Here is a 16,448-nt window from a genome sequence, read left to right on the forward strand (position 1 = left end):
CTCTTACATCTTTATTTATTGTTTTGTTGAAATGCCTGGGAGTTTGGATAAGTTTTCAGGATAAAGTACTCAGCTACAGCTTAAATTCTTTCCCTTCCTGTATATGAATAGCACCATATCAAATTATCTCATTAGCGAAAAGTACTGTTACAAGGTCAGGGATAAAAGAAAAAAAAAATTATACCAGATTATTTGCTATAATTAGATCACAGAATTAATTATAATTAGCTCAGCAACACACTGCTTCCATAGGTTATCAACCTGTTCATTCATTCAAAAGAATGAACAGCTTTGTTATAAAGAATTCTTTATAACAGAATTGGCTATAACTATTTCACCAGTAGCTTGAAAAGGTTTTTTTTTGTTTTAAACCTTTATTTTAAAAAAAAGCATCACTATTTTTCTATGTATTTTTTTTCTATTGAACAAAAAATGTTAGGCCTTCTTAAGTTGGCAGTCAGGCTGAAATAAAAAAAAAACTCTGAAAAAAATTAAACTTTTATTCTTCAGATATCCACAAACAAAACCTAACATCAAAGTCAGATATCTGCTTATCTCCATTACTAAACATTTAAGTGCCTTTCAGATCAGAAAAAGCATTAAAGTAGCTTATCTGATCTACCAAAATTCAGTTCAAGTAATTTATTTTTCAAATCCCTGATATTCTTCAACTCCAAAGCTATTTCCTTCAGACTTTAATGAAATGTCCCTGCTTTCAAAGATTGTCCTTGCTTTCACCATACTGACAATATTGGAACAATCCACCATTTTCCCCCAGAGTATTTCTCCACAAACAAAAGCAGTCAGCAGCCATTTTATCACTCCCCAAACTTCACTCAGCAGACACTTAGGGTCAAGAAGTGAAGAAGATATTAAAGTTAGGACCCATTAGGCCTGTAGGTTAAGCATACCTATACCCCAAGGCTGAGAAATATGACTTCACACAAAAACCATAGCCAACAAAAGCAATTCCAATCTGATTACTTCTGTAGTGTGCATGGATAAGATATCAAAATGTCCTATATCCCCATAATTGCTAAATCCTTTACATGACACTATCCATTATACAACTTTGCTAATTTCCAGACTTGCTACTGTCTCCATCTCAGCTTCAACTTTCTAAAAATTAGAAAGATCTAAAAATTTTACTGTAATCCATCTCTATTAAAACTAGCCATTTTAAAAACACTACATAAGCTCATCTAGCTGGCAACAAACTGGAATATATACATTATCCTTAAAATGAAATTTTTTCCTTTAAAAAAAATGTTCAATCCTAAAGAAATTTTACTTTATTATCAGTCTAAAAATAACAATTCTTTAAAGCTACATGCTATCACAGTACTGAGATTGACTGAAAGAACTAAAATCCAGTATTCTAGCCCAGAGCTCTCCAATACTCAATTGCTTAGAGCCACTAGATCTTGAAGATTTTGCCAAGTCATCAAAGGAGGCATTAGCCAATATCAAGCTTCCCTTCCTATATCTCATAATGTTTGCAGCAGGGATGTGGAAATGTCAGAATCTCCCTTCAAAGTAAATGAATATTTCCAGTGGGAGTGCGGCCTGTAATTGTTTGTCCACCAGGCAATCTACCTAAACTCACCATGGTTGTATCCCTTCGCCATCTATATATCACAATATTCCTATGCATTTAGGGAAGATGAAAAATATATTTCCCTCAGGGAATGGTCAAAACAACTACTATAGGCTAATCAACTACATCTAACTTTTAAGAAGCTACTTTTCACTAAAAAAAAAAAACCCAAAACAACCACAAACAACTACATGCACAAAAACTCATCATCTAACTGAAAATGGAAGATACATTGGCAGCATCTTAAAATTAAAATTCATCGATTTAAACAAGTCAGTTGTAATTAAAATAAGTTTCAAACAGTGCCTGGCACACTAGTATGCACTTAATAAATATCTGTTAACCAATGTACATAAAAAATTGGGTATAAAATATGGAATGAAATTCATAAACTAGCTTATTAGCATTTAAAAGCTTTTAGATAATAGACTTAACATAATTAGATTCCAGTCACTCTAATAAATTCAGTCACCTTAATACTATATTTGTATTGTAAATATTATGGAAATGCAAATTCTAAAAGATTCTCAAGTTTGGAAGGTTTTAATTCAACTTTATAATTTAGCAATACTAAAAGCTATATTTTTTAATCATGGGCATGAAATTATGTATGCTAATGTTGGCAAGTCATAACATAAAAGCACTTTGAAAAAAAAAATACAAATCTAAGGCACAAAGTGTCCCAAAACTTTTAGTGCTGTCTTAAATTTTAGTAATCTTAAACTGTACTGACATTCTTGGGATACGCTGTACTATTATTTAACCCCTCTAAACTTCAATTTTCTCATCTTTAATGTGAGAGATTTAAATAATAAAAAATTTAATAATGCCTCTTCACCTTTTACATATTTTTTTAAAATGATTAGATTGATACAGATAACATAATATAGTCCTAAAGACATTCTATCAATTAATCATAATTTAAAGTCTATTTTTAAAAAAATACCACTCTAGACAAAATAAAAGATTAGAGAATCAAATTAAAATTTAAGTTTAATTTTATTCTACTTCAAGGTGTTTTCTTCACCTACAAAAGCCAATAAAGGGAAAAATAAATTATAGCAACATCACCTTATTGACATATTATCAAATACTTTTAAACTGGTCTTTGCTCAGATAAATATTCCTATATTTCACCACATTTAAGATATCTAATCTTATATATTTACAGGAAATCCTTACATTCATAGCTTTAATGTGTGACCACAGAAATAATTTGTTTCATAATCATGCTACAAAGACTGGACTACAAATTACAGTGGTATAAAAAAAAATTATGTTTCCATTAAGTTGCTGAAATACCCAAATCACATGATGTATTTTCCATCTTCTTAAATCCATCCAATATTAAGGACAATTAGTTAAGCCTTTATGTTTTTAGACTAACAGATACTACTTATTTATTTTACTCATATTAATAATTTATTTATCAACCTAATTTTAAATTCTTTAACTACTCAAATCATATTCAAACATTTTTAAAAAGAATTCCTACCAGATCCTTGCTTTTATATTTTATAACATTTCTTCTCTATTTAATAATATATCTTTAATTTGAAAATGAAGCAAAATTAGTATTTCTCGTGTGTGTGTGTGTGTGTGTGTGTGTGTGTATAAAAACTTTTAACTCACTGGGATCATGCATCTTCATCTTTTTCCAGGCTATTTTTCTCCCTGATATTGGAGTTCCATTCTCCAACTGAGACCATACTCTAGAGCAGTGGTGTCAAATTCAAACAGAAATAGAGGCCAAGAAACCATTAACATGGTTCAAAGCCCACTCAGGAGAGTTGCAGCCTAATGCTCCCCACGTTAGAAACTCTGCTCTGGAGTAAGCTAGGCCAGTCACTAGGCTTTAAGCTCCATCTTGATCCAGGATATTTTTCACTCAGCAGTCTGAAATCATGTTATGCCCAACTCCACCCACCCCTAGAACTGTATTCAAATCATCGCTACCATAACCTCTGGACTTCCCCTATTGTTTTCTTCACCCTCCCAGTAACTACCCAAACCTAAATACCCTTTTCTAGTCATTGCTCCCCTATGTGTCTTCCAGGGTTTAGTACAGTGGTTGGTATTCATTCACTAACACATATATGTGGAAACTATGTGGGCAGAAGGAGGCAGGAAGTTTAGTGAGTAAATAGAGCGATGAACTTGAATTAGGAAGACCTGAGTTGAATTTTGCCTCAGATCCTATGTGACTCTAGGCAAATCACTTAACCTCTCTTATCCTGTTACCTCATCTGTAAATTGCAGATAATAACAGCAGGGTAATAATCCTGACAGGGTAGTTGTAAGTAAATGAGATTATGTAAGGTGCTTTGCAAACCTTAAAACCCTATACAGCTGTTAGCTATTATTACACTGAACACAGACGTTTAAAGTTTGAAAGGGGCCTTAGGTATTCTAATCCAACCACCCTCATTTTACAGGTAATAAAGTGAAATTCATTTTATAGATAATAAATATACTCTAAACAATAATCAGTTGCCAGATATCATTTGCAAGTTATTGGCAAAGCTTTGAATAGAACAGCTCTTCTGCTGCTGCCCCCTCCTCCCCAGTATAGATGCTAACTTAATACTACCCTTAATAAGAAAACTACTGGATCCAAAAATCTGGATAAGCCAGTTCTAAAAAATATATTTTATTTATATTCAGTTAGTACTGAAAGATAATATTTTTCCAAATATCAATTGATGTCTTTAATGACATAGTTAACAAAGAATTTTAAACCATTGAATATTTTAAATGAACTAGTTTTAGGTTGTTTTGTGCTTTTTAAAAATGACACAATAAATCTTGTTACTTACCACTGATGTTGAGATCATAATCTCCAGCTGTAATCACATTAGCCACTAATCCTTCTGCAGGTTGGCTGATGGACACTACATCACTCAAATGCTTCCGAATGGCTCCAGGAAGAGGTGGCTGGGTGACAATGTTGCTTACTGATATTTTCAAGTTTTTAATTATGTGAAGCTGATTATTAGGATCTCTCATATGAACTATATAAGAAAAAAACAAAAAGTGCTTAAAAAGTGCTGTGCAAATCCCAATGTTTTTGTTTAAAATTAAGTTAAAAACTACTTTTCACGAAATAAAGTGCTCAAACCTAAAATGTAAAAGTTCCAAATAGGATCCTCTTAGAATTCTAAATACTTGCTAGACTAAAAGGTAGCCTGGTATAAAGAGCAGTTCAAATATTTTTTGTATTTTAACTATCAGTGTCAGAAGGGGAGGAGGTGTTGTTTATTGTTATTTATATATATATATACACATATACATATATTTTTTTTTGAGGCAATGGGGTGAAGTGACTTGCCCAGGGTCACACAGGTACTGTCAAGTGTCTGAGGCCAGATTTGAACTCGGGTCCTTCTGACTCCAAGGCTGGTGCTCTATCCACTGTGACATCTAGCTGCCCTTGTTTTTTGTTTTTTAAAGCAAAGAGTTTTCCTATCTGTCCCAGGCTGAAAGCATTGGGGCCACTCAGAGCCCCATAACACCTGGGCACAAGTGTTTCAGAGCAGGGCTAAGTTGCCCCTCCTTAAACAACCTGGTACAATCAACCCTAACCCAGGGTTTCACCATACTGATGCTGAACAAAATGGCTAAGACAGCCAACTGGCATACTGAAGCTGATTAACTGAAGCCCATAACTCCTGAGCTCAAGAGATCCAGGAGGCTCAACCTCCCTGGCAGATGGAATTATAGGAGTGTGCCAGAAAGTATTTTAAATTTACAAATAAAAAATAAAGGATCTGTAGATTAGCTGGGGAATTAGATGTGAGAATTCATTTCACTAAAACATCATAACTCACTTGGTAGATAAATCCTATTCTGCAGCATCCCAAATTTAAGTGACTTTCACAGAGTTCCACTGCTAGAGGCAGGATTTGTAATCTGCCCAATTCTATCCACTACATTTCCTTGCATATACATTTTCCAGATCCTTTTAAATTTTTCAACTGAAGTACTTGGTCTTGCTATGTAATATAGGAACTGTGAGCTGTAAAAATATGATTTAACATTTCTAACATTTGTTGATTTGGCGATCACTAAGGACATACTGTGTAAGTGTCCTTTTCTCACCTTTATGATAACTTTATTTTTAGGATTTAAAAAAATATCAAACATTATTTTTTCTCACTCTCACCTCCCTCCACCCACTAAAAAGAAATATAGAATCTCTGTATCATATATGCATAGACAAAAAAAAAATTCCCTAGTTATATGCTTTGTACTAACACCATAAACTAATCCAAGTACCTATTAATGGATAAAACTCATCCTAAAATGTTAAATTGAATATAGGGCCAAGGGGTAGTTTCATTCAATTTATCATTCCCCAGCTCAAAGTTTAAGAGTTTCAATGGTTCCCTATTAACTTTGGTGGGGGAGGGAGAAGCTTCTCTGGTATTTAAAGGCCTTCACAATTTAACTGCAACCTATCATTCTAAATGGTTTTTACAATCCCATGTTCCAGCCAAGTTGGCCTACTTGCTTTTCCCAGTACACGGCATTCATTCCATTTTCTGTCTTCATGTCTTTGCAAAGGCTGTCCCACAGGATCCTCCTCACCTCCATCTCCTGAGATTTCAAAGTTCTCCTTCAAGACTCGACTTAAGTCCCACCCCTACTCATCATCCAAGATATTGGCACTTTTTCCTCAAAGTTACATATATTTTGCATTTGCATAAATATATATATATGTTTCTTTCCCCATTCCCACCCACCAATAGAGAAATAAGGTGATGGAGAATAAGGATTATCTCATTTTTTGGTAAGGGCTCTCTCTCCACACAAGATCTAACATAGGTCCTGACAACTAGAAAGCATTTAAATACTTGACAGAATATCACATAGGGATATTAAACCCATGTGATGGGCTTATCCATCATATTATTAATGTATAACTGGATAATTAAATGACTTTAGAAAAACAGGGAAATTAAAGAATTGTTAAAATGATAAGTCATTTTAAATTAGACACAGCACAGAATCCTAAACTTAGACTGTAGCTTAAATATTATCCAAAGGAATAATTTCATAAAGACTCTTTCACTAAAAATGATATTTATATTTACCATTACTTGACTTTTTTTATACTCTTCTCACATTAAAAAAATGTTTAAAATTGGATTTTTGAATACTGCAAATGTTGTTTTAGACTAGCATATAAAAACTTCTCTACTAAAAATAAACTTTATATACACAAGAATGCAACAACCTACTTAAGAAAAAGGTATGGCAAATAGAATACATTATTTGCCTATGAGTCGCAATTTATTTTCAAAGTCTAAGGTTTGGCAACCCTTAGAGAAAACTTTTTTAGCTATGTCCACTAGGGCAATTAAGAAAAAGGAAGTACTATTAATCATTCCCAGATTTCACAAAACCTAAAGGTACTAAATGCCATTGTAAGGGTATTTTCCAAGTCTAATTATTTACTCTTCCTAAATGCATTTATAAAAGAATCAAGTCAAGAAATACCTTAATATGTATCTATTATGCAAAGGACACTGGGGTAGTCATGGGAAAGAAAGACAAAAATTAGACAGATCTTAACCTCAAGGATTTTATATTCTATTGAGGATGTTACATATAGAGGCAAATAAATATAAAGTATTTTGAAGGCAGTGGACTTACAAAGCTAAAGATAAGGAAAAGCTTCACATCTGAGATGAGCCTTTGAAGCAAGTCAAGGATCATGAAATGCAAAGATGAGGATATACCTCAGTGGCAAAGAGAACAGACAGCCTGTGCAATTAACAAAGAGTTAGGAAGTAGAATATCAAATTTAGGGAACAGACAGTAATACAATTTGGCTGGAATAGCATACACCAATGGAGATAATGTCAAATAAGGCTAGAGAGGCCAACAGGATCATAGATTTAAAAGTAAAAAGGACCTCAAAGGGCATCTAATCAATGCCATCATTTTCATATGAGGAAACTGAGCCCTAGGAATTAGATACATCCAAGGTCAAATACCTAGGAAGTGGTAGAGCCAGAATTCAAACCTAAGTCCTCTGAAACAAAATCCAGAACCTTGTGCACCAAGCTGCTCTATTATAGAAGTCTAGGTGAAATGAGGGGTAATGGCAATGAGTGGGAAAAAGTGAGAGAAATGTGAGATATTAATAATACCAGGTAAAATCTACGTGGCTTGGCAAATAACTGGATTTAAGATAGGAGTAAAGGATACCAAAAAGTCAAGAACTATTTCCTGGTTTGTTTGTTTAATCAACCTTTAATTTCACTAGTGTAGGAAACTCTTGATAGGAAATTCTCTCCAACAACATAGATCCACAACTGGTCTTAATGTGCAATTTTAGAGTACTGCCTACAGCACTGAGAAGTTAAGTAACTCGTGTAAGATCACACAACTAGTATTTTAGAGGCATGACCTGAACCCAGCTCCTGTGACTTCACTATACCACAATGCCTATCTTAGGATGATTATAAGTTTATAAACCTGGGTTACTAAAAGCAAAGTCATGTGCTCAACAGCAATATAAAACTTTGAAGAAGGAGACTTAAGAATAGGGGAATGAAGGGAAAAGGACAGAATGAAGACATTTTTAGTCACAGCTCTGCATCCTCCCCTTTTTAAAAACTCAATTCAACAAGCATTTACTAAGCACCTACTATGTTCAAGGTACTGGGAGCATTGAGATACAAAGACAAAAATGAAAACAGTCCCTAACCTCAAGGAGCTAACATCGAATTGGACTAAAATGACTTCTCACAATTGGTCCCATATGATTCTATATTTTCTCCTAGTCTCCCAACACACATACAGTTCAGCTGGAAACAAACTAGTCTCTTCATGGTTCCCAAACATACTCAAGTCATGCTTACTCCAGACTTCCTATCTTTGCCCATGATGTTTCACATTTTCATAGCCTTCACTCCCTCAACTCTTCTCTACTTCTAAAAACAATAGCCATTCTTCAAGCCCTATGTCAAATCCCATATTCTTCACAAAGTCCTTCCTGACTCCTGAAGTCCTTGCTTTTCTCTTCCTTCTCAGATAATCTAATAATTAATAATAATAACAACAACAAACATTTATGTAGTACATCAAGGTTTACAAAGCACTCTCCTCCCAAGAACACTGTGAGATAGGGATAACACTTGCACAAGGAGACTTGAAGCTCAGAAAGACTGATTTACTAATGGTTATCCAGGGGTGGAGAACCTGTAACCTAAAAGCCGTATGCGGCCTTCTAGGTCCCTGGGTGCAGCCTTTTGACAGAGCCCAAGTTTTACAGTTTAAGGGAATTTGTTCTGTGAAGTTTGAATTCAGTCAAAAGGCCCCCTTTGAGGACCTAGAGGGCCACATGTGGCCATGAGGCGGCAGGTTCCCCATCCCTGGTTATGCAGTCATTAAATGTCAAAGCCACTTCCTTAGTTTTAATACTTGCTATCTCCTAATTCCTATCCTATGCTAATTCAAAGTAGTTGGTGAGCTAGAAGGAACTTTAAAAACCATCTTGGGGGCAGCTACGTGGCGCAGTGGATAGAGCACCAACCCTGGAGTCAGGAGGACCTGGGTTCAAATATGGTCTCAGACAAATAACATTCCCGAGCTGTGTGACTCTGGGCAAGTCACTTAACCCCAATTGCCTCGCCAAAAATGATGAAGAAATTGAGACCTAAACATTTATAGTCATGTAATTAGTAAAGCTAGTATTCAAACTCATGTCCCTTGACTTTAAATCCCATGTTCTTTTCACTGTACCACGCTGAATGATCCTTAAACCACAGTCTTGTCCAATTAAAGAGACAAATCTATAAAATACATAAAGTATTCAAAGATGAACTCAAGGTAATAAACAACTGCTAAAAACAAATTATAACAATTCACAGGATAATAGGGACCTTAAAGGTCTTCTATTCAAACCCCTCACTTAAGAAATAAAAAAAAACTTAGATTTATATAGCGCATTAACATTTGCAATTCACTTTATATATATTATCTCATTTGATCCTTAAAATATCCCTTTAAGATAGGAGCTATTATCTTATTTTCAGTCAACATTTATTAAGCACATACCGTATGCCACGACTGAGGTAAGCACTGGGGATACAAAGAAAAACAAAGGCCAATCCCTATCCTGAAGAAGCCTACAATTTAACAGGGGAGATAACAAGCAAATAACTGTACTAATAAGCTAGTTAACAGGATAAATTGGAGAGAAGAAACTAAAGCACTAGAAATACAAGAGATCAGAAAAGGCTTCCTGTAAAAGGTGAGATTCTATTTAGCTGCAAGTCAGAGAAGCCAAAAGCAGAGAGAATTACAGACATGGAGGTATTCCAGTGAAAATGCTCGGAGTTGGGGAATAGATTATCTTGTTAAAAAAAAAAAAAAGACAGCAAGGAGGCCAGTGTCACTGGATTAGAGAATACAGTATGTGATGAAGAATAGGTGTAAGAAGACTGGAAAGTTGGGACAGGCCAAGTAATGAAGGGCTATGAAATCCAAAAAAAGATTTTATATTTGATTCTGACAGCCACAGAGAGCCATTGGAGTTTGTTAAATGGAGAGCAAAAGAGGGTAGCTGTGTGACATGGTTGGACCTGCACTTCAGGAAAATCAATTTGACAGCTGAGTGAAGGATGGACTAAATTGAGGTAAGACTTGAGGCAGGTATACCAACCAGCAGGCACTGGACCCAGTGAGAAGGGGTGCTTACAGCAGGGTAGTGGCAATATCAGGAGTGAAGAAGGTGTATCTGAGTGATGTTAGAAAGGTAAAATCAACAGGCTTTGGCAACAGACTGGATATGGCAGTGAGAGACTGAGGAGTCCTGGATAACAACTAGGTTGTGAGCCTGGGTGACTGGGAGGATGGCAGTAGTCTTGACAGTAACAGGGAAGTTATGCAGAAGGGAGGATTTTTGGGGGGAAAGATAATGAGTGGAGTTTAAGATGTCAATGGGGTATCTAATTCAAGATGTCTAATAGGAAGATGCAAGTCAGAAGGTTAGAAAAGAGTGTGAAAGTTGGATAAGAAGATTTGAGAATCATCACCAAGAAAGAGATGACAACTGAATCCTTGGGAGCTGATGAGATCGCCAAGTGAAATCAAAAGAAGAGAGGCCAGGACAGAACCCTGGGGACACCCACTGTTAGGAAGAGTAACCTGGATTAAGATCCAGCAAAGGAGACAAGAAGGACAGGTAGAACTAAATGAGTAGGGTCAAGAAGGCTAGGGATTGAGAAAAGGCCATTTGGTAATTAAGATTTGGCAATTAAAAGGTCACTATGGAGAGAACAGGTTTAGTTGACAGATTAGACAGATTGTAGAGAGCTAAGGAGTGAAAGAGGAGAAAGTGCAAGCAACTATTATAGATAGTCTTCTCAAGGAATTTAGTCACAAAAGGAGAGAGAGAGAGAGATATAGGTTAATGAGGGCAGTGAGGTGGCACAGTGGACAGAGTACTGGGCCTGCAGTCAGGAAGCCCTGCCTGAATTCAATTCCAGCCTCAGACACTTAGTAGGTGTGTGACCCTGGGTAAATCATTTAATCCTGTTTGCCTTAGTTTTCTCATCTGTAAAATGAACTGGAGAAGGAAATGGCAAACCAATCCAATACTTTTGCCAAGAAAACCCCCAACAAGGTCATGAAGACTCGGACATGATTGAAAATGACTGAACAACAACATATAGGCTGATAGCTAGTAGTGATGGATGGATCAAGTTAGGGGTTTTTGAGAACTGGAGAGTAATGGGCATGTTTACAAGCAGTGGGGAAGCAGCCAGCAGATAGGGAAAGATTCATATTATTAGTGAAAAGAGTGGGGATAATAAAGGGGATGATCTCCTGGAGAAGACAGGATGGAACAGGTTCACTTGTGCACACAAGGATTTTGAGCCGGGAAGGAGAAGAGCCACCTTTTCAGGTGAGACAGGAGTGAAGGAGATAATAGCAGAAGGCATCTTAGGGATGTGAGATGAGGTAGAGGGGGGAAAAGGTAGCTCTCAGTGAATGGCCTCAATTCTTTCAGTGAAATAAGAGACAAAGTTCTCAGCAGAGAAGGTGAAGCAAGTAAGAGTCATGCGAAGTTTGAGGTAAGATGAAAAGAGTCGAAAAACTGCCAGGGTGAGTGAGAGAGTGAGTCCATTAAAGAGGTGTAAAGAATTACCTTGGTACCGAAAGCCCAGTTGAGACCATGTAACAAATTTGTAGCAGACCCAATCAGCAGTTTCATGATTTTCTCTAGTTTCATTCAGTAGCATATGAATAGGAGCAAAGGCAGCAGATGTTGGGAGTAATCCAAGGCTGAAGACTGGCAGAGCAAGATAACGTTAGGATAAGGGGCAAAGAACTTGAAAGAAGAGGATGATTTAGAGTTGAACTGGTTGACTAAAAGGTCAATATGAGGAACAGAGGAGAATATAGTTAATGCAGGGGTGAAAAAGTAAAAAAGAACTGAGAGGTTGAAGAATTGGAGGTCATGGAGGACAAAGAACAGTCTGGTGCTGCAAGGAAGGTGAGACAAAAGGACAACAGATTGTGATAAGACAATCTAATTGTGAAGTTCAAGAACATAGAAGTGGTGCATTCATAGGTGATAAGATCAAAGGTGTATAGCTAAGGTTGAGGTGAAGGAATAAATCATGGGAAATGAGTAAGTTGAGAAACTGGTAGCTTAGGATGTTTAAGGGAATATTGATATGTATACTAAAGACTCTTAAAATGAGGGCAAAAGTTGGAGAAGAGAGAAAGATAATATGAGGGCAGGAGTTGGGGAAGAGAGAAAGACAATATGAGGAGAGAAGTTGGGGAAGAGAGAAAGACTTAATATGATGGCAAGAGTTGGGGAAGAGAGAAAGACTATAAGCCAAGCACTGAACTCCCTGAGGAAAAAGGAAAAAAAAAGAGCCACCAGAATTTGAGTTAGTAGTAGATATGGAATGAATGAACCTTAAAGGATAAGACGTTACTGAGTGATCATGGTAGAAAGAAAGCTTGGAAGTGGCAATGGAGAGCAAAGAATACTCCAATTCCCCTGCCTTGACCAGTGAATCAAGGGGACTAAGTGAAAGTACAACCAGTACTGAAAAGGGAGGTTGTGTCATCAGGAGGGAGACAGGTCTCAGTGGGAGTCAGAAGTTGGAAGGAGTGGAAAAGGAAAAGATTGAAGACAGAAAGCAGGTTTGTTACCTATGGAGCAGGAATTCCAAAGAGCAGAGTAGAAGAGGTGGGTAGCTTAAGAGTAAAGAATGGATGAGAGAGGTACTGCAAAGTAGAACTGGGTTGATAAGGATGGGAATAAAGGAGGAAGAAGTGGGGGATGGAGAAATGTCATGTGAGGGAGAGGGATGGGGGGGTTGTATCTGTGTGTGTTCATAATCACTGGGATGAATATGGTATGACACTTGAAGGTGGGAGTCTGTTAATCATTTAGGGATGAGTTCAGTTAAGTTATCAACACCCCTAGGGATTTGGTCTCAGGGTGGCACCCTCTCAGGGCATTAGGCAGCTCAAGGAAGGGACTAATAGAAGAGGTGATAAAATAGCATTTGTCACCTCCCACAGGCAAACCAGGCTGGGAGACCAGGGAAAGGAGAACAGTAGGATGACATTTCTCTCCTTCCAGTCAGGCAAAACAAGCCAGGCTGAGCTAAGAGATAGATTGATGGAGGAGAATGATACTTTTCTCATTACCCTGCAGGCAGGAAAAGAACTGGCATGAAGAAGCAAGGGAAGGAGGTGATCAGTGCAAGACAGAATGTCAGTGCAATGGAATGGCATATTTCCCTCCCTTCCCTGCAGCCAGAAAGCCGAAGCTGAGAGACATTACATGACTTGATCAGGATTCCCCAGCATTAGGAGCCTGAGGCAAAATTCAAACTCCAGTCCTCTTACTCCAAGTCCAGTGGTCTCCCCACTATGCCTTGTTTCCTGGGCAACATGGGGATAAAATGCAGACTAAGATCCAGGAAGGCAAAATGACTTGCACCAGGCCAGAGTGGAAGAGTAGAATTTGAACTCAGGATCTTTCATTCCAAATTCGGTATTCGTTCCAAAGCCTTTTAAAAGTAGACAGGCAGTGTGAAGCACAGGACTCATATAATCCCAGAATTTAATAGCTACCTGGTCTTAGGCAGGGCAATTAAAATTTCTGGGTCCCGGTTTCATCATCTGTAAAAGGAAAAATTCTGTCTAAGTTCACTCCAAGATCTCTTTTGGCCCTAAGGTTCTGAGCCACACACTGGGAGGTTGGGTGGGGGGAAGCAGTGAGGGTCTAATACAAGTAGATATTTGACAAAGGGGAAAGCTATCCAGAGGTTGTTTTGATTTTGTTTTTCTAAAATCAGAAAATAGCATGACTACAAAAACACAAAAATTGAACAAAGAAAAATCTGCAAATGACTTGTAATTCAAGTCACATGTTCCTCAAGTTTTGGGAGCCAATCTCAATGTTACTTCTTAAGTACTAAGTAGCTCTCTCAGGACACAGCTCTGAGGAGCCAAATAGACTCCCCAAGGATAGTTTAGTCCAGTAACTTTCTGAAATGGAAACTGTCACTGCACAGTTTCTTTTCTACCTCTCATCACTAAGCCCTTAGTCATAAAAAGGTCCCAATCAATTCCCTTACATGCACTAAGTGCATATGGTTCGTGATCGGATGAGACCCAGACCACTGCAGACCCATTCTTATAAATCAGCAGGATCCCAAATTTTTCTATCAATAAATAAGGAAGAATCTTCATCTATCCATTATCATCTATCCATTATCGTAGACCTCACTTCAGCACCAATATTTTATAAAAGCATTCTCATCCACCTGTAAATCCTAAAGATGAACTCTGGAAACTCGGTAAACTTTGTTCCTCACTGTCTTAACAGCAGGAATTAATTCTAGTCAATAAATCTTTTGCAACTGCCTTCTCACTCTCTTGTTATTCTACCTCTCTTCCAAAAATTCACAGGCTAATGAGTAATAAGATTATTATACAAATATTATACAAAATACAAAGAAATGCAGGAGCATTATGCCTCATAGGAAGAAGTCTCTTTTTTGCATATAGCAAAGGGATATGTAAAGCAGGAGAGGTCTGGTCTGTAAGATTTTATCCTTTACTACATTTACCACATTCTTCAGATTTAATCCATGCTTTTACCATGATTGTCCTTCAGTTTCTACTTCATCTTAGTAAATGAAATCTAAATAACAAAATTCCTGAATGGATTTAGGATGAGATTCGTTTTTTAGAGCTGAAAGAAACCATAAGAAACACTTTAGTCTAACTTCCTTTTACAGATGCGGAAACGAGACTCTGAAAGCTGTCATTTGTACATAGTCATACACCAAGTTAATGAGTCTGACTCCTATTCCAGCTATCTTCCTACTAAACCCCTCTTTCCTTTAGTGGCACAAATAATAGCATATCTCATGACTACAAGCAGAATCTCACCAATTTCAAACATAAGACTTCCTCATATTAGGGAACCCAGAAGATGAGTTAACTGGTTATATTTTAGGCTACTTTTAAAACTACTTCTCAGAGTAAGGAAGATTTTGTCTAATCTACTTGTACATAGCTAAAGAATTTTAAAAACTACTCTTGATGTGTCTTCAGACTTGCTTTCAACACCTCATTCTGACACTTCCTAGTGGTAAGACTGTAAGTAAGCCACTTAAACATTTTTTTAAATTAAATTTTATTTATTTTTGTTACATTTTAAATTCTGAACTGAATCCCTCCCTCCCTCCCCACCCTACATTAGATAAGACCACCATTTGACACAGATGTGTGTGTGTGTGTGTGTGTGTGTGTGTGTGTGTGTGTGTAGGGGGGATGCATGTGTAAAACCATACTATGCATACTTCTATTTATCAGTTCTTTCTTTGGAGGTGGGTAGCATCGTCTTTCATAGGTCCTTTGTAGTTGATTTGAATATGCACAATACTCAGAATAGCTTAGTTGTTCACCATTATTCTTCAAACAATATTGCTATTACTGTATACAACATTATCTTGGTTCTCCTCATTTCACGCTTTATTATTTCATGCAAGTCTTTCCATGTTTTTCTAAAAACAACTTGCTCATCATTTCTTAAAGTACATTAGTATTCCATCATAATCATATACCACAATTTGTTGAGCCATTCCCCAACTTACAGGCTGCCTATCAATTTCCAGTTCTTTGCCACCGAAGAGAGATACACTATAAATATTTTAGAACATATAGGTTCTTTTCCTTTTTCCCTGATCACCTTGGGAAACAGATGTAATAGTGATATTGCTGGGCCAAAGTTTTAGGTATAATTCCACATTGCTCTCCAAGATGGTTGGATGAGTTCACAGTTCCACCAACAATATATGAGTGTCCTAATTTTTCCAAATCCCTGTCAACATTTGTCATTTTCCCTTTCTATTATTTTAGCCATTTTGATAGGTGTGAGATATCTCAAAATAGTCTTAATTTACATTTCTCTAATCAATAATGACTTGGAGCATTTTTTTCATATGACTACATATAGTTTTGATTTCTTCATCAAAAAACTCCGGTTCATATCCTTTGAACATTTATCAATTGGGGAATGACTCACATTCTTATCAATTTGACAAATTTCTCTATATATTTGAGATGGGACCTATATCCAAGAAACTGTCTATAAAATTTTTTCCTCAGCTTTCTGCTTTCCTTCTAATCTTGGCTACATTGGTTTTATTTGTACAAAACCATTTTTAATTTAATGGAATCAAAATTATCTATTTTCTATCTCACAATGCTATCTCTTGTTTATTTATAAATTCTCCAGTCCGTAAGTGTGATAGGTAATATGTTCCATGTTCTTCTAATTTACTTGGGTTAACTC

General features: G+C 36.6%; 1 protein-coding gene across 4 annotated transcripts in view; it reads right to left on the minus strand.

Annotated features, from left to right (window-relative positions):
* The window catches only part of LOC114053906 (trafficking protein particle complex subunit 8), a 135,806-nt gene that overhangs the window by 109,298 nt on the left and 10,060 nt on the right, over window positions 1-16,448 (minus strand). For 3 of the 4 annotated variants that reach the window (XM_027877030.1, XM_027877028.1, XM_027877027.1), the window contains exon 2: window positions 4,414-4,608. In XM_027877030.1, coding sequence (XP_027732831.1) covers window positions 4,414-4,608 — 195 coding nt within the window. Of the gene's footprint in view, window positions 1-4,413; window positions 4,609-13,714; window positions 13,763-16,448 lie in introns of all 4 variants that reach the window. The other variant, XM_027877029.1, reaches the window with a different exon arrangement.

The sequence above is a fragment of the Vombatus ursinus genome, unplaced genomic scaffold (assembly GCF_900497805.2).
Source record: "Vombatus ursinus unplaced genomic scaffold, bare-nosed wombat genome assembly UNPS02014812.1, whole genome shotgun sequence".
NCBI classification, from domain to species: domain Eukaryota; kingdom Metazoa; phylum Chordata; class Mammalia; order Diprotodontia; family Vombatidae; genus Vombatus; species Vombatus ursinus.